Source organism: Colossoma macropomum, unplaced genomic scaffold (assembly GCF_904425465.1).
Source record: "Colossoma macropomum unplaced genomic scaffold, Colossoma_macropomum, whole genome shotgun sequence".
Lineage (NCBI taxonomy): Eukaryota > Metazoa > Chordata > Actinopteri > Characiformes > Serrasalmidae > Colossoma > Colossoma macropomum.
In genome coordinates, this window is record NW_023494792.1 from 56,243,211 (window position 1) to 56,262,819 (window position 19,609).

The 19,609-nt window shown below is 39.6% G+C and overlaps 2 protein-coding genes across 2 annotated transcripts in view; one reads left to right on the plus strand and one right to left on the minus strand.

Moving 5' to 3' along the window:
- The window catches only part of hcfc2 (host cell factor C2), a 22,675-nt gene extending 20,747 nt beyond the window's left edge, over window positions 1–1,928 (plus strand). The window contains exons 16-17 of the mRNA XM_036577632.1: window positions 905–980; window positions 1,116–1,928. Of these exons, the coding sequence (XP_036433525.1) occupies window positions 905–980; window positions 1,116–1,122 (83 nt within the window). The 3' untranslated portion in view covers window positions 1,123–1,928. The remainder of the gene's footprint in view (window positions 1–904; window positions 981–1,115) is intronic.
- A 951-nt stretch (window positions 1,929–2,879) lies between these two features.
- nfyba (nuclear transcription factor Y, beta a) lies at window positions 2,880–10,841 on the minus strand. Its single transcript, XM_036577633.1, has 7 exons — window positions 10,658–10,841; window positions 8,620–8,713; window positions 4,536–4,669; window positions 4,243–4,440; window positions 4,080–4,158; window positions 3,804–3,883; window positions 2,880–3,396 (listed from the first exon to the last, which is right to left on the minus strand). The coding sequence occupies exons 2-7, from the start codon at window positions 8,711–8,713 to the stop codon at window positions 3,364–3,366; spliced, it is 618 nt and encodes a 205-aa protein (XP_036433526.1). The 5' UTR covers window positions 10,658–10,841; the 3' UTR covers window positions 2,880–3,363.
- Between the last annotated feature and the right edge of the window lie 8,768 nt (window positions 10,842–19,609).

A 19,609-nucleotide genomic window follows, 5' to 3' on the forward strand; every position in this document is an offset into this window, starting at 1 on the left:
TTTGTTTTGCACTGAAAATATAAACATAGTGAGCATTTAGACTAATAAATGAGGTCAACCTAATGTTCTGTTTTTGCAAATAATTAGTCATATTTAAAAATAACATTGGGTTAAATGTCTTCATATTGGGATAAAGATTTGGTTAAAAAAACTTTTTGCAGCATAGACTTAGGGCAAAAATGTATGAAGCAGTAATGAATACTGCTAAAAAGAAATCTGCATTATCACAAGAAGATATTTAAGGAATTATTGTTTATTAATATGTTAATAATAATGTATATTTACCTGTTTTTCTATGCCTATATTGACAATAAAACATACATACATAATACATACAAATATATACAAATCAAAAAAGCTGTTGAGGGAATCCTGACGGATTTTAAACTGGAGCACTTCATGGAACTCAGTCACATTTTGCAGACTACAAATTCCCCACAAGGGGGCACCATACAGTCAGATAGCTTTTGATGCTTCAGAAGAGCAATGCCTCAGTGACGCTGTGCATCCTTGTTCACAAAAATGTGCTTGCTGCTCTGATGTAAGTAGCTGTTCGTATTGCATTATTTTCACTTTGCACAAGAGGGAATGGTGCTTTATTTTGCTATTTGCTTAACGGAGGTTAGATTTCTGTTTAAAGAGCGAAAGCGGTGTCTGTACTTGCCGCACATCATCAAGGACAGTGAATTAATAATTAATGATGATTTATCGCATCTCGTATTGTCATCATAATGTACAACAAATTTATCAAATATTGCATTTTGCGCTCATATAGTGTAGCCCTATTGTGCATCATTATAACCCACACCCTCTTGTGAGAGAGATGTAAGGCGTACTAATTAGAAGTGTTTTTGAGGAGGTAGAGGAGCTTCTTGAGCTAACTTGAGTCTTTGTTGCTTCACAGATGCCAGTAAACTCAAGTCCTCAACATCTCAGGCCGACACCAGCCCTACAAACATTGAGGCCGACACCACAGACAGGTAAATATGTAATCTCTTTGCTTTAATGTGCTTTTTAGGGTGAAAATCTGTAAAACGCCTCCTGTGTTTTCTGGGGCTTCTGACTCAGAGCTGTGAACCTGAAGCTAACATCTTGTCTGTATTTGTTTCTTCTAGCTTATGAAAGCTGCAGAGGAGCTTTTTTCAAGTCAGCTGTGATGAAGGGGTTTATATGGGAGCCAGAAAGTGTCTTGGAAAGTCAGACATGTTTGACTTCGTCCTATTCTGCTGTATTTTAGCAGTCAAGAAAGCAATACCTTTTGTACTTAATGTCTCCTGCTGTAAATGTAGACTTCCTAACTTATTTGTAATATTTTTTTATTGTACATAATTTTATGTAGTTGTTTTTCAAGTTGAACATGATGGACCAGCATTTTTTTTCCCCTGAACTTTTTTCTCTCAAAATAATAGTAGAAACGGGAATTGTTAGCTGTAGAGAAACACAAACATTCATCAGCTCCTTGTGCAACTGATATGAATTCATCCAAATGGTAGCTGGGAGCTTTGTGCCTTACTGTGAAAGATTAAGAGCTAATTTGATGTCTTTAGTCAATTTGCCTGAACATGTGATTGGTGTTCCACCTCTGTGTTGTGTAAAAGGTACATCATTCTTGCTGGAGACATGAATGATGAGCTAAATGTATCTCCACACATATACCTTTATACATTTACCTGCTTCCAGGCTGTTCTTTAGTGGCTCAGTTCTTCAGTTCTGGTGCCAGAGTGTTGGTGTTCATTCATTTCTCAGTTAATCAAGAGAAGAATGGAACCAGGTGCATTTCAGCAGGGAAATCACTACACAGTAGACTTGATTTCAAATCTAACCTTTATTTGAAGTACAATAATTGGAAAAAAAACCCTATATCTTATCAGGAAATAAACATTTTTCTCAAATCTGTGTGTGCCACAATTATTGGCACCCCTTCATTCAATACTTTGTGCAGCCATCCTCCGAGTCTTCTCCTGTTATGCTTAAAGAGACTACAGAAGACATGGCAAAGGATCTGAGACTGTTCCTCCATACAGAACCTCTCCAGCCATTTATTGATTTGTGCAGCTCAACAACCTTTTGTCACACATCATTGCTGTTTTCTCTGGTCTTTCTCATAGTGAAGGATGACTGAGGGAATCTGACCTGTTTCATTCCATTTATATATATATATATTCCCAGTGAAACAGGAAGTCATGGCTGACCATTTAAGTGTTTCTAATCATGCAGGTTTACTTTAAAACATAAAATATGAACAGGAACATACTTAAGTCAGATTTCACTCTTAAGTTCTAGGGGTGCCATCAATTGTGGCACACAGATTTAGAAAAATTTGTATTTCATGATGAGATTTTTTTCAATCATACCTTAAAGGTTATATTTTTTGCTAACATTTTGAATGAAAGATCAAAAGGGTATGTAATTAATATTTTTACAGCTCATTTTGCTCATGGTTACCAGGGGTGTCAATATTTGTGGAGGACACTGTGTGTGTGTGTGTGTGTGTATGTAATATATATATATATATATATATATATATATATATATATATATATATATATATATATATATATATATATATATATATATATACACATACACACACACACACACACATACATACACACACACACACACACATACATACACACACACACACACACATACATACACATATACATACATACATACATACACACACACACATACACACACACATACATACACGCACACACATACATACACACACACACACACACAAGGATTATGAGTTCACCCAATTGGTTGTTTGTAGCCTAGCAACTGTAACTATGCCTGGGATACCTCTGAAAAACTTTACAATATGTTTTAAACGTCTCATTCAAATTCTCATGGTAAATCAGTCTTAGGCATTTCTTCTTCATGTTTTTATTCAAAGAATCAACATGAAATTGACAACTGACATTAAGTTATTAATCTTGATTCAAATAGAAATCAAAAGAAAATCCCTTTATTGTATGTACGTAAGCTCGATATTGCCCCTTCCCACCCCCACCATATTCCCCTCCCTCCCCACACTTTAAAAACTCCTAACAAATAAAAGGGACAGAAAATTCACAAAAAACTGGTGGCAGTCTTCAGTCGGAGGAAATTACCCAACAGACTGTTTAAAACGAATACATATTATAATGGTAACAAATGACTACTGTGTGAATTACAGACATCACTAAGAAAATTTACAAATTCAGGCTCTCAGCCAGCAGGTGGTTCTCTCCCTGCTCGTAATCCATCATCCTTCCATCTTCCAAAGCGGCGTGCGTGTAAATCTTCTCAAGGTGAGAGACCAACCTGTCCTTCGGACCAATCAGAAGCTGAATGGTCTAGAGCTGAACCAGGTCATGAGAACTGGATTTGCTGAACACCAGGGAGCTAAAGGAGACCAAAAAAAAACAAACAAGAACATGTTACTTTATTATCCATGTTTACTGCAGCTCCTCTGATACAAAAGCACCAGAAGATTTAAATGGGAACATTTGCCAACATCTGTCTGACCTAACAGGTTATTAAAAGTACATCAATTGTTAGTTCATAATTCTCTGGCACTGGGACAGGCCATTTTATTTTTAAAATATAAATAAATAAATAGATCATTATAAAACATAGTTCTGGTCCTACTCTGATTTGCGTTTGAAGCCGTTGTAAAATGCTCTATACACACAAAAGAAGTGAGAAAATGTGTTTTTACCATGATATGGGCCCTTTAATGCTTCGTAGCTTTAATAAATAAATAAAAATACAGCCGTTTGAGTACATATACGTGTGCTCAATGTGGTTACCTGCTGGTACGAGGTGGTGTACACCATGACATTCTGCTGCTGGCCGTCAGGTGAGATTAATCCTCCAGACAACGAATTTGCTGCAAGAGGGAAATGTGAAGAGTTAACGTGGCACACAAAAGCAAAGGCAGAGATAATGTTCCATTTCTTCAGGGACCATTTTAGATGCCCAAAACTATAACAGAACTATGACACAGTGTGCTACATCATTTAGACAACATACAACATGCAGAACGAATTGGTTTCGTTGGTCAAGATCCACTAGCGGCTACTTACAGAAACTGTCGTCAGCAAGATCCTCTCCCAGGCCTTCTGAAACTGACACTCCAGGAATGCCCTTCTCACCCTTCATTGCCTAGGACATAAAACACTTTATTTAACCTGCTCCTTTCCACTGTAGACCAGGACACACGTCTGTGAACATGAGCGTGACCCATACCTCTCTGAACTTCTGCAGGTAGAGCTTGAGAGGCTCCACGTACATGTCGAAACCAAGAGTGGACATGGCGAACAGGATGTCCTCTCCGTTGATGGTTTTACGTTTCTCCTGATGACATCGCTCACTGGCTTCTGATGTGATGAAGCTGATGAACTCGCTCACGCACTCCTGTACACATTCTTTGGCATCTTTAGCTATCTATAAGGAAATTAAGAAAAAAAAAAATCATACTTTTTAAATAATGTCAGTCTTTTAGATGTATTCATGTCAGTAAGTGATGGAAACAGACTAACCTTTCCAGTCTGTGGGATGGCGTTTTTCATTATGCGCGCAACATTAGCAATGGGGAGATATATATCCTGCTCTCTGAGGTTGTCTTTGCAACCGTTGCCATCTTCATGGTCATGCAGACTTTCATCACCATCATCTAGTCAGAGAAAAAAAAGGGGGGAGGGGAAAAAAAAACAAACAAAAAAAAACAACATATTAATGACCACCCATTCATTCTTAAATCACAATAATATAGAAATCTTCCCTCTCGCATTCATTTTGGAGTTCATTCTGATATTTTAAACCTATAATTCATTAATTTGTTTGCCATTTATTAATGAGTTCTACCTATTTGGGGTTGTTGGGTAATTTACCACAGTAAGATTAAAATAAAAAAAATTCAAATGTATCAAAAAAAATGCTTGCTTTTAATTTTCTGTGATGCAATATAAAAACAAAACATTCATTTCAAATTGTATTTTTTAAAAAAAGAATGGATTATAAAATTTAATAGGAATTAAATAGAACTTTTTGTGCTACAGCAACATAAAAGGGAACAAAAAAGATTGTAGAAAAATAATCTCAACAGGTCAACACATTTCCACACACACAACCTTATGTAAAGGCTTAACTAAGGCAAAAGCTTAGAGAAAAACATCAGCAGGCTAAAACAGCGTCATTGGTGAGGTTCAGTCAACAAAGACTGAACCCTCATGCATCCTAATGACATCAGCCAGTCTCTCTCAGTCAGGCTGAAGGCCATGAAGGTTCCCAAACAGTCACCTTTCACCTAGTTCTATGACAGAAACGCCCAGTTCTAACTCCTGTACCACAGGCCGCCGCCATGTCTGGTAGGGTAGATCAGAGATGGGCATAAACAAAGTCCTCATCTCGTGTCTCAGTCACTTACTTAAGAGACAATCACTCTCCAAGCACCATGATGTCCATGAAGAGAACAAACAACACAAAACCGTATCACAAGCCTCACAGAGATACAAAAGCCAAAGACACTATCATAAGAAAAAAAATCTATATTAAAAAGATACAAATTTGATCACAGGAGATAATCTATAACCCTTCAGGATGCATAGAGATAGTGGAACATCTACCTGGATTAGCATTATAGAGAAATATAACACTGATTAAGGTATGGTTTGAAAGCAATGACCTGCCTAACTAAAGACATTTTTTGATTAACTTAAAAGGGGAATTCCACCAATTTTTCAAAATTTCTTCATAATTCAGTCCTTGAGATGTAAAGAAATTAATTCAGAGTGGTTTGATGTGAAGTAGTTCTTTCTAGACAACCTTAGACTTAATTTACACCTGGTCACTTCATGCGTCTTGAGTACCAGCATTATATTTGGATAAGGCCAGGCCAGAAATGGCAAGTGTAAATTCACCAAAGACACACTTAAAACAGATACAAATAAGATCGCTCATACCACTTCAGGAGGTGGACTGAGACACATCTGGGCCACGTTACAGCAGTATAAACACATCCGACTCCCCAAAACATATTCAACAACCAAAACTCCTCCCAGTACAATCAAAACTCCTCCCCATGCAGTACACCACTGTGCACATGATCCACGTCTACGAGGCAGACCATCATGGAGGATACACATGGTTGGGGACCAGACAAAACAAAATGCACAGGAAGGCTGAACAGACAAACAATTGGTAACTGGTTGCCACGTAATGAGCAGATTTGCATATTCTGTCCCACACAGCAATCAGATTTCAGTCCTAATACCAGAGACGCATTTGACTACCAAGTATAAATGCATGTGGCTAAAATCTTGTCAGGACACCAGTTTCACAAAGTGACCAGGTGTAAACAGGGTCATTCAGACTAAAGGTTTCTTTACAGTGGTAGTGATAAAAACCATGAGTCACCATGTCTATAGCACAAATATGGCCATTTTGTTTGCTATCTAAAACCACCAGCGAACCTACACATCTTTTGAGTTTTATATGTAATGTTGATGACTGTAGAATAGTCACGAATCTAAAAAAAAGACATTTTCTTTGGGGACTATTTTGCCTCATAACGCCCTGCATGTACCTCTACGCCATGAATGGATTAAAGCAAATGGATTCACGTACATTTTAAGCTAAATCCTTATCACAAAACTATCATAAAGAAATCAGGCAGTGTATATCTAACCATTTTATGCCAATTTTCTGTAAGAGAGCTTTCAGAGATATTAAAATCTTCCAAACTCTTCCTATCACCTGTAATTCTGACCAAATTAAACGGAGCATTTCACACCAAACCACTCTGAATGACTGTTTACATCTCAACTAGGGATGCATCGATACCAGCTTTTCCAGACCGAGTACATATGTTTAGTACTCGCCGGTACAGAGTCCGATACCATACTGAGTACTTTAGAGTTAAGTAGTTGTTAGTGGAAATGGAGCAATGTTCCTTAAGAGTTAAATCATTACAATCTAGAGTAGTTCAAATATGTGCATTAGCCAGCTAAGTAACATTAGTTACCTCTAATCTAGTAGTGCTGCAGTGGAGAAGAGTGGGTTTTGTTCCTTGTCAGAAAAGCGCTTCCGTACAGCTGCAGGTGTAAGTCAAGTGTGTTTCATAGTTTATACCCCAATCGGTCTCTTGCTACAACAGTCTCTGTATCACAGTGACCGCAGGAATCACACGTGAGGCTAACACATCTGCTTCTTAGAGTCTTGGCTGGTTAACTGAGCTAACTTCCTCTAAAGCCACACATGCACTGTGTGATTTCAGAAATCTTGCTCTTTGGCGACTCTCACTGTACATCTGAACAGACCATCGTGTACAAAGCCTATGATTTATATACTCACACTGTGTGAAAACACTCCCTCCATGCTACATGAAACGCAGCCTCACATCTATTCATTCAAAACAACACGCTGCGTACTGAGCACAGAGAAAGGGTGTGTCTCAAAACCTGGTGAGCTTTCTAAGTAGCCGCTGTCTACATAGGCAGCTGTCTAAGTAGGCAGCGTTCCAACCGTCTTCTATCCTTATAAGGCAGATAAATGAGACGCTCTAGTTAGACAGCGGTGATGTTGCCGCTTGTTCCCGCCCACTGCACGAGACCGGTGTTTACTTATCTCAGCCGTCAGAATCACATTTAGCCAACATGGATCTGCTCTGGCGGTTTATATAGTGATTTTAATTGTATTTGCTCTGAATGAAACAGCAAAATAGACCACAGTTGTGGTCAAACGTGTAAAGTATAGGCTATTTGTGCACCTTTATGACTAGAAAACAGATAAATACCCCAGGAAATCAGAACAACTTACATTTGAAGATGACGTCGCTGCTTGGTGAAGCGCTTCTGCCCGCCATCTTCAAACAAAAGTTGCGCCGCGTTGCATCGCGGGATTGCCTCAGCGGCTGAAGATACCTCCGATGTCTCAATATTGGGCCAAATTGAGAGACCTCAGTAGGCAGCATATTTGAGATATCTAAGAATTGGGACAGCCTTCTTGTCGGGAGCGCGCATATTGTGACGTAAAATGCTGTCTATGTAGAGAGCTCACTAGGTTTTGAGACACACCCAAACAGCAACGCTGCTAATACTATGCATGGAAGCTAAAAGCAGGCGACAATACGGCCTCTCTACAGCCTATTTTACAAAAAAAATCACCGTATTAACATTTCTACTGTAATTCCATCCAGTCAAACTGAGTAAAGTCGGCACAGATGGACTTTGGAAGGAAATGTCGACTCTTCTGCCTCCGTTTTTTCTAACCTGCGTGTCTCCACCTCTACTGGGGAAGTGGCTGTGATTGTGTGTTTAAAACCGGTCTAAAAATCACATATAGGCCTGGTGATAATCTGCAAAGGGACTAGTGACTTTGTGTCCAACCTCCAGGGAGTCAGTAACACTTCCCTGTGTGAGCAGACCCTTCACTGCCAGCTGGAGTTGTTTATTCATTAGTGCGGCAGCTATGCTCAGCTTACGCTGGTATCAGTGAATTTTTATGAGTACAAGTAAATGAGCAAGGTATCGGCCCCGATACCAGTATCGGTATCGATGCATCCCTAATCTCAACCATTGAATTATGTCAAATTTTTGAAAAATCGGTGGAGAAGTTCCTTCTTACCATCTTGAGTTTGTAGCACGTAGTGCCCTCCAGCCATGTATTCGCTGGTTATACCTAACTGTGAGGTATCGGTGGTGGTACTGTCGCCGTCCATCTAAAAACAAAAAAGAAAACAGCAGTATATGAGTCATGAAATAGTTTTGTAAAGTCTACAAAACATATAAGCACAATTTCACAACAAATTTATTTTTTTTATTATATAATTCGTCAGTCAGTGCACATACATTCAAAACATACAGAGCACTAAAAGACCACCATGTTGGACAGAAAACCAACTGTTAAGAGTGGTTGGTGAATAAATACATTAATTAAATTGATTAACTAACTACCTAACTAATCAATCAATATAAAAGGCAGCTTAACAACAAAAAAAGGTCAATTAAGGTTAAACAGTGTCCAAAGGGCAGGGCAATATCACAATGTTTATCATTATTGTGATAAATTTCATCCCAATACGCTTTTCTGAGCATATCGGGGTATTGTAAGAACTAACACTGACCAACTGCATGTTTAATTACACAAGAGAGCATAATTACTTAGTCCTGTTTAACTGGATATAGTGCAGCACAGTGTGTGAAATATTGAATTATCACAGCATTTATAAATTTTATTTATTATTGTTCTTTTAAATGTGGTACAACTGTGTTTTCCAGTTCATCAGAGGTCAGAAAAAGAATATATACCGCGACATATCGTGTATCGTGAAACGACATTTCAGCCATGCCGCCCACTATTACTCATACAACTAATGACCATCCACCTTCCATATTTTCAGTTGTGCCATATTTTTAGATGTACCTGAGTACTTTGACACGTATGTACAAAGTATATAGCTACATTACACAATCTAAACATTCACTAACGTCAGAAATTCAATGTTTTTGTCCTCCAGGAAGAGGCCAACCTTCACAGACACTTCATTAACCAGATGTATCTCGATATTTTTAGACCTGGGCCAGTTTTGAAACGACGTCCAAAGCGTTTGTAACTTTACCTTTTAACCCTGAAGACAATTAGCTAGCTCTGTTCCACGGTTTCACAGCAAAGGGAGACCGATGTTCCTGTTCACGGTTCGTGTTTGGGAATAGCAGGCAGCGGCACAGCCGGGCTAGCCTTAGCTCCATGAACAGTTAGCTAGCTCAAGCGGCTATCTAGCAGGAAAACTGAAAGCAAAACACATTTGCTGAACAAATTACCCAGCCACAAACTCAACGACACGCATTCGCGTCGCAGCGTCGACCGACAGACAGCTAGCCAGCAACTATTTACCCAGATGTTGCGTAAACATTCGCTTCCCAATCTGTGGCGCGCTTTTACCCCAAGTGAGCTAACATAGCACAATAGCTAACGCTAGCTAGTTTGAAAGCTGGCTAATGGCACCAGCCGCGGTTACGGGTAAACACGAGCCGCGCAGCCGTGACACGGGGAAACATTAACGTTACATACCAGCAATGCAGACAATCACGAAGCTACCGTCACTTGTAGTCCTCCGTCGTTTATGCTGCGGTGGCATTTTGACCGGGAGAGTGAAATGCTAAGCTAAACCAAGCCTGAAGCCAGCTCCTTGTTCGAACTGTCCCGTTCCACCTTAAATGGTGCAGCATCTCAGTTACCACCGCTTAAGGTGGAACGGGAAAATTCGAACAAAACGCTGGCGAATAAGCTGCTCAGGCGCCAGAATGTAACCGCAGCACCGTTTAAGGTGGAACGGGAAAATTCGCATTAGAAGCTCAGACGCCATAATGTAACTGCTGCCCCGTTTAAGGTGGAACAGGGAAAATTCGACTAGGAAGCCAACTTCAGCCTCGTCCGAGTCTCCAACAAAGAAATTCTCCGCTCGAGGGTTCAGTGCGGGCCTTGTGCTCATCCCACAACACAATCCCAACTTGTCTGTAGTTAACCATTTTTTCTCGACACTTCCTGCTTTCAATCGCTCATTCCGAGAGACAACAAGTGGAAAAATCAGTCTGAGACGGACATTTTCATTCGAGCTAACGAGAAATCGGTTAGCAATCATTGGCCGGAGCCAGATACAAACCTGCAATGAAGCCCTGGTTGGTTACCTTCTCCAAACGGCCGTGTGGTTGGACAGAAAATGGCTGCGAAAGAGCCAGTCCCAGCGCGAAGCTGCATGTCCGTACTGCACCGCCTCCTTTACCCACTAGGTGGGAAACTCGGGGACATGATGTATGCAAAGCGGTCCAGAGAGCGAGGGTCCAAAGGGTCCAGAGAGCGAGTCTCTACGACGGCGTTTCAGGACCACAGTTAATAAAAATAAAAATAGTAGACTTCGAGAAAAAGTCGTAATATTTCGAGAAAAAAGTCGTAGAAGTACGACCAGGAAAGGTCGCAATATTGTGGCCAAAGGCTTTGCAAAGGGAAGCAGCACCTCCTCGTGTTAAATGAGGGGCGGTGAGGAGTTAAAGTTATACTTTCATATCGATTCACCCGTAAAGAAACACTCAGTCTCCCTGTCTCTCCTGCACATCAACACCAGCCTGTTATTAGGATAAGAACCGGCTGAGCAGGAAACTGTTTATCTAGAATAAAGAGCCAGACGGACTCGGAGGAAACTGTCTGTCTGTCTGTGTTGTTGGAGAATCGCAGGCAGGGTCGTCTACACGGCCATCGGGGGCTACATCTCCGCATCATTCAAAGAGGGCATGAAGTTTCACAGACAGTGAGAATGATGATCAAAATGATCCACAGAGAGACAGGAGTGTGTAGAAATCCGGCGCCAGCACAGCAACCGAGACCCCAACGCGTTATGGCAGCCCCCCTACAGTTAGCCCCCCTATAGTTAGCCCACTTTATCCTCGAAATCTTACGACTTTTTCCTCGAAATCTTACGACTTTTTTCTCGAAATATTACAACTTTTTTCTCGAAATATTACGACTTTATCCTCCAAATATTATGACTTTTTTCTCAAAATATTATGACTTTTTTCTCGAAACATTGCGACTTTTTTCTCAAAATATTACAACTTTTTTCTCGAAATATTACGACTTAATTCTCGAAATATTACGACTTAATTCTCGAAATATTAAGACTTTATTCTCGAAATATTACGACTTAATTCTCGAAATATTAAGACTTTATTCTCAAAATATTACGACTTTTTTCTTGAAATATTACGACTTTATTCTCGAAATATTACAACTTTATTCTCAAAATATTATGACTTTATCCACAAAATATTATGACTTTTCTCAAAATATTACGACTTAATTCTCGAAATATTACGACTTTATCCACAAAATATTATGACTTTATTCTCAAAATATTACGACTTTTTTCTCGAAATATTACAACTTAATTCTCGAAATATTATGACTTTATCCTCCAAATATTACAACTTTTTCTCGAAATGTTACAACTTTTTTCTCGAAATATTGCGACTTAATTCTTGAAATATTACGACTTTATCCTTCAAATATTATGACTTTATTCTCAAAATATTACGACTTTTTGTCGAAGTCTGCTGTTTTTCTTTTTATTAACAGTAGCCCTAAACGTTGTCATAGAGTTTCAGACCTAAAACACATTTTAAAATGTGTCTTTAAGGGAAAATCCACCATTTTTTAAAAAATGTCTGGACAGTCCAGTTCTTAGATGTAAGCAGAGTCATTCAGAGTGGTTTGGTGTGAAATGGTTCATTGTAGAGTCATTTCTTAACAGTGGTGGTGACACGTTTACATAACAAACATAGCCATTTTGTTTACCATCCACATGACTGGTGACCCTGTTTGTGTCTTCTGAGATTTCATATGTAACGTTGATAGTAGTAATAGTGATAAATCTGAAAAAAAAAGTGTTTTCTTTGGCGACTAGTTTGCCTTTACTCTTAAAAAAGATGGCTCTTCAAGGGTTTACTTAGTAAAGACAATTGGTTTTAGACAGAACCGTGAACACTGACACACTGTTATGAGGTCAAGCTTGTAACAATAGAAGAACCCTTTCAAAAAGGGTCCATATAGAACCATCTACAGCACATTCTCCATCTCCAAAACCAAATGTTACAAGCTCCAATGTTACAAAACCTTAGGAAATACAAGGTAATTATGTAAATGACTCATTGAGTAATTAAGGTGTAAGTAATTAATAAAAGTAATTAATGAAAATGTGATAGCAGCAATAAATTAATCAAATTATCTCAATGTGCTGTGGGTCCATAGACACATTGAAAGACTTAACCCCTTAAATTCACATACACATTACATCCTAAGGTTTATTATTATTAGACACTACATGGAAAACATTGTGAACTACACTACTGTGCAAAAGTCAGAGACCCCTCTTCATTTATTTAATTTCCAGTAAAAACAGCCTTTAAAGTAAAAGTTACTCATTCAGAAGAACAGAAAGCCTCAAGTAAAACATTTAGTATCAAATTTTCAGTATTTAGTGCATCCACTTTTTACCTTAATTACAGCTTCCAGTCTGTGCAGGAACTCACTTTCAGTTTTCAAAGACATCTGCAGGGATATTTTTCCACCTCCAAAGTTCAGTCTAAGATAAGATAGGATAATCCTTTAATAGTCCCACAACGGGGAAATTCACAGTGCTACAGCAGCAAAGGGAGAGGAAGGCACTTGAGAAAAGAATAACAAGAAGAGAGTTAACAAACAAGGTAATTAACCTTTTTATGTACTTAACCAGTTTACAGTTTGTTACTTATTACTCTATGGACAATGTATATAACACTAAAGATAAAAAATAAGATAAAAAATATAATCTTGTTCACATAAACTCTTCACAAAAGTTAACAATATAAACATTATAAATAAATGAATATAAAAGCAAAAAATCATTACACTATAAGGATATTTTATGTGAATTGCACATAGAATATTGCATATGAAGTATTGATTATATATTACATGGGAAAGGTGATGGATTAACAATATAAACATTATGAATAGAGAAGCAAAAATCTTTACACTGTAGAGATATTTCAGGTTGTAGAAGTTGGTTTTGCATTTTCTGCTTCTCACAGTCCAGGTAACCACAAACACATTCGGTGGTGTTGAGGTCCGGACTCTGGGGTGGTCAGTCCATTGTTCAGCTTCTTTGTTTGATGTGTCCGTCTCCTTTTCTCAGTGAGGTTCTTCTTGACAGCTACACATCCTTTCAGACCCACAGCACTGAGTCGTCTTCTCACAGTGGAAGGATGGACAGAAACACCTGTGGATGTTTTCAGATCTGAAGCAGCTTGATTTTCTCCTCTCTCTCAAAGATGAAAATGCTGTTTATCTGATGGGGACAGTTTTGGTGTCTACCAGGTCTTCCAGGTGATTGTTAGGAGCCCCAATTTCTTCGTAGCTTTTAATACTCTCCAGTTTTAGAAATTCCTGTTTTTTTCACCTATTTTATTTTGACTGTTCTCCTCTTATTCAAGTGGATTATTTCATATCTAATCTCCTCAGAAATAGCTGCTGAAAAAATGGATGACTTGTACTTAACGGCTTTTTTGACTGGGAATTGAATAAATGAAGGGAGGTCTCTGTTTTTGCACAGTACTGTAGCTGAGGTGTACAGGAAGCGGGACCTGCTGGTGGCTCATGGCCTTTTAAGGAGTTGAATAAGACTGATTAAATACACAGGCAGAATAAAATATAAGCTTTAAAGAGCTGAAAACATAAGTAGACAGTACAGAGTCACAGATGAGAGTCTTTCTGCTCATCCTCTGGCAACAACTGTGATTGTTTTCTCTCCATAGTGTTAGATAATGTGACTGTTTATGGCCTTTGGTTGTCTTGCTGTGAAGCCGGCTCTGTGCTGCTGTGTAACACATGACCTGTAAGTATGTAGGTGTGCATGCCTGTAGAACGTACAGCAAAGCAACTGCTGAACACGGAGCAATCCCACTGTCTCGCTCCCGCTGGTTGCTATGACTACGACCCACCGGTCATCAGAAGCAGAGCCACGGGCCAACAGCAACAAGGTCACTTCTTTCTGTTTCTCTTCTTCCATTGTGTTTCTCTCCACTCCTCTTTTCCTGAGCTGTTAACTGTTTCTCCCTCTGTTCTCATCTCCTCTCTCCTTCTCGCACAAACTTATGCATTCACCCACTTTTAATGAGCTGCGTGGGCCACGCGCAGGCAGTGTGTAAAAACATATTTAGATAATTATCATATAAATTGATTTTATGGTAATGGAATAAGCTGCTAGGAGCCGCCGAGACAAGTGAGGATAACAGAGCGCTGTCTGACTCTTTCTTGTGTGTTTTTCTCTATTCTTTCTTTGTTTTTCATATTTACAGTGTGCCAGGCTTGGACTGTGCGGTTCTCCCAGAGGAGTTAAACAAGGTGACTTTACTGAAGCTGCTCTCATTCAGATTCATATCAAAATAATGGGGTAATTATTAACATTTTGCCTGTATAATAGATGTTTCTGTATTTCATCTGGTTGACTAATTATCAATCAGTTCCCCTTACTGGCCACTTTATTGGAAACACCTCTACTTTTTGCATCCACTCACTGGACACTTTATTAGAAACACCTTCCCTGTACTTCCACTCACTGGCCACTTTATTAGAAACACCTACCCTGTACTTCCACTCACTGGCCACTTTATTAGAAACACCCACCTTGTGCATCCACTCACTGGCTACTTTTTTTAGAGACACCTACCCTGTACTTCCACTCACTGGTCAATTTATTAAAAACACCTAGCCTGTACTTCCACTCAGTGGCTACTTTATTAGAAACACCTACCCTATACTTCCACTCACTGGCCACTTTGTTAGAAACACCTACCCTGTACTTCCACTCACTGGCCACTTTATTAGAAACACCTACCCTATGTTTCCACTTACTGGCCACTTTATTAGAAACACCTACCCTGTACTTCCACTCACTGGCCGCTTTATTAGAAACACCTACCCTATACTTCCACTCACTGGCCAATTTATTAGAAACACCTACCCTGTACTTCCACTGCCTGGCCACTTTATTAGAAACACCTACCCTGTACTTCCACTTACTGTCCACTTTATTAGAAACACCTACCTCATGCGTCCACTCACTGGCCACTTTATTAGAAACACCTACCCTGTACTTCAACAGTGCTGCGGAGATTAGCGTTTACCCTTATCTAACGCTCTGCATTCAGTTCATGAAAGCCTTTCTAATTAGCTGATGAGCTAAATCAGGTGTGTTTAATGAGGTAGCATATTGAAATCTGTAGTGTTTTGGCCCGCCAGGACCTGGAGCTTGACACTGGTATCCTACGTCCACTCACAGGCCACTTAATTAGAAACACATGCCCTGTACTTCCACTCACTGGCCACTTTATTAGAAACACCTAACTTCTACGTCCACTTACTGGCCAATTTATTAGTAACACTTACCCTCTACGTCCACCGAGTGGCTGCTTCATTAGAAACACCTACACTGTACTTCCACTCACACTCACTCAGGCCCACTGTAAAGATATTCAGTTACAGACTGTAGCTCATCTGTTGTCATGCACAATTTGCCATCTTTTACCTCATTTATCACTGGTCAGTTTCTGACCACAGGAATGCTATTGACCAGATGTTTTTAAGCCAGTATCAGACACAGCAGTATTTCTGAGGTTTTTACGCATCTCAGTGTCACTGCTAGGCTGCTTGGACAACACCCAGCCAAGAGTGGTCTCCAGGTCAGAAATTTGACCAGCAACAAATGGACTGCAGTCTCTAACTGTACTCCAGCAAGGTGACTGGTGAGTGTATATACATGCATGATGCACAGAAGGCATCAGTTCAGTGCTCACTGAGAGAGTTTTAAAGATATATTAGAAGTGAACTGAGAAACTGAAGCTGCTTTTTGCCCATCAGTTTTAGAGACTGAGTTTCATAGTCAAGCCTTTCTTTAGGTTGGCAATGAAATACTGCATGAATGCTTTTGTGTCGTTTGTGCCACCACTACAAGCTTGGCGTATTGTCTTGCATGGCTGTGAACTCACATCACTTCATGTCACATTGTTCAAAGTTAAAAGTCATGTCTTGTCATTACTCCCTCTACACATACACCGCAGGAGTCTTTCATTCGTTTGTGGACGTGGTCAGTGTGCTTGCTGTGTATGTATTTTGCTATGTGAAACAAATGCTGGCAAAGTAAACTTGTATGTGCCCCAGACTGGCTTTGCCATCAAGATCAATACTCTTCAAGGCTTCAAGGAATTAAACTGTGGTCTTTCAGCTCTGGTTCTCACACCCATGTGCTTTCTCTGGTGTGGTTTCTTTGGAGTGAGAGCTTATGAGAACTTTCAAGATTCAAGATCCTTGAGCAGTTTAGCTCTTTTAGATGAATGACGTTAGTCTCTCATGCCCTATAGGTGTTTTATAACTGGGAGGATTCCTGCTCTCCTAAAGACCTGCTCTTCTGAATATAGGAGGTTTTCCCTGAACCGTGGCACAAAAAAGCAGTGTTAGGGTACCACAGTTGGAACATCAACCAGATGTCCAGCCTTTTGCACCAGGTTTAAGGTTTAATTTTCTGGTACAGTGGTTCAATGTTTTTTGTTTTTTGGTTTTTTTTTTTAAAGCAGCATCATGAAAGAGTTTTACATTACGTTTATGTCACGTCTTTTTCTGTGAGTTTATTGGCCGGTTGCAGAGCAGAAATCTGATCACTGCCCAACTCAGAGATGCAGAGTTTTCCCATTATCTGATTACTCAAGTCCATGTAAACACATTGATCGGATTACTGACAAAATCGGATTTTCTACAGTTATTGCATGTAAACACACTCAATGAGAAATAAAACTTTGCTTCGTCATTAAAAGTTAAATGTTTAAAAGTTAAAAGCATCTTTACCAAACAATTTACCGATTTGCCAGCACTCCTCTCATTAAAAGTCATAGCTCTCATAGAACTTTGATTTCCTTTGCTTGTTTTTGTTTCTTCCATCGTGTCCATTTTGGCAGCCAAACAGAGCTTCACTTGGCCTAGGTCTTCAATATATATGACCTCTTTTACATATTGATTTTGATTTTCACTAGTAAAAATACAGCAGCTTAAAAAAAGCAGTGGGCTAATTTCCGCCATGGTGACTTTATGAATAGCTCTTATTTACATAACAGCACGTTTCAGGTGGCGTAGCGCTGTGACCACCAGGTTTTATGAATCTGACCCAGAACGCCCCAAAGAGTGTGTTATGTACAAAACTCATGGTTTCTCCTTCATATAAATGTTTGATTTGCTGAAGTTAGAGCAACTAGTGAAAACACTGAAATGTGCAGTGCAGTGGGGCTCAGGACCACCGAGTCAGAGTAAAATTACATTCAAAATCACGTTGCTATTGATTTAACACTGAATTTGCATGTTCTCTTTTGTTCCAAGCTGATTTGTGGCCCCACAATTTCACTGCACCTTTAAAACCCTGTGCCTCATGAACACAGCGTATCTGTACAGTAATGTAACATGACTGCTTTAGGCCCTGTGCATCCTGAGGTCCATGCAGATACATACAAAGCTACTTATATCGGAGTATCGCTCAGCATAGGACAGATACTCAGAGAGGAAGTCAATGAGGTTAACATCTTGCTGTCCATCACCCACAGCAGCGCTGCCTTTGACAGAATGTGGCTTCGGGTCATTATGCAAGCTGGTGTTGTAATTGTTCGGACAGCAGGGGAGAAGCTGCAGGGGTTCTGTGAACATCAGCATGCAGGCCATTAACCAACCTGTAATGATTCAGCTTGAAGATTCAGACTGGGTGGACAAGGGTGGACACACTGCTGTGCTGTTGGAATTATTACTTTCATTTCAGCATTGAAATATTAACATGGTACATTATAGTAATGCAGATTGTGTCCAGGCATGGAAATCTGGGGAGGAAAAGTTGGAGGGCAGTGCCGTGCAATTTTAGCGCAACATTTGAGAAAAGCCATCGTAGTGAAACCACAGAAGAGCCTGAAAATAGCCATGGTAGTCAAATTGCATTTGGAAAATGGTAGAGATTTTAAACATGCAGGAGATTTTGAACAACCAGGAAAACTGAGCTGCTTTCCACATGTGCATATTTGACTTGCTCCTTCTTTACCCCGTCTGGCAGAACACCAGTACAGTATGAGGCTTAGCTGACTTACTTTTGTGTTGTTATCATGATTTTATTTTCACTTCGTAATGGCCCTTACCCTTTTCTAGACCACTGCACTGCTACTGGCACACTTCTTTTGAAGTGTTCACTTCTGTTTTTCTGTTCATTTTATGCATCAAATCTTCCAGCGATACCGTGATGCAGTACAACGTTAGAAAGCATGAAATCTCAGGATTCGACTCCCGCAATTTTATGATAAGCAGCGAATGAGCAAACGCTAGCAAATCTGTGGGTCCTTGCCCTCAAAGCCTCACTGCTGTCTACTGAGACATCATAATCCAAAACATGGCCTTGATCACAGGGCAAGAGTCAGAGATCAGTTTAGAGATCTATGAGTCAGACTAGCCTCTGTCAGTAAACAGTAATTCAGACAATTATTCTGACTGCTGGGAGAAACACAGGGCTCTGTCTGACCATGCAGTATTTCTTGCTTATCTGGCTAACTTTAACCTAATCTTAAGCTAACCCTGGTGGCAGTGGCAACAGTGTTGCTTTTTTATCGTTATAAATGCTTTTCTTTTTTTCATTAGATCAGCGGTCGGCAACTCAAATGTTAAGTAGAACCATTTTGTCCTTTCAACGTTTTCTTTCCATTTTACCATCTTGGCTCTAAGTATGTCTCAGCATGTGCTACTGGACTAGTATAGACTAGTATAGACTAGTAAACAAAACACAGACGTACTTTGCTCTGCTTTAAGCTTTAACAGCTATAGCCACTTTTCCTGCATCTCCAGCAGGAAACCTTTCCGCAAAAGTAGAATAGATTCTTGTAAAATGTCTCTGAATGTTCGACTTTTTACAAGGCTGAAGTCAGTTTCTCATTCACACGATTCTTGTTCAAATTTTCCAGTTCCACCATAAATGGTGCCTGAGGCATTGGAATATAACTGCAGTGCCATT

Coding starts and splice junctions, on each gene's coding strand:
- nfyba (XM_036577633.1), bottom strand. CDS start 8,713: ATGGACGGCGACAGTACCACCACCGATACCTCACAGTTAGGTATAACC. Junction 3,884..4,079: donor TCTTGCTGACGACAGTTTCT/GTAAGTAGCCGC, acceptor TCCCTCTTGCAG/CAAATTCGTTGTCTGGAGGA. Junction 3,397..3,803: donor ACACCACCTCGTACCAGCAG/GTAACCACATTG, acceptor GGTCTCCTTTAG/CTCCCTGGTGTTCAGCAAAT.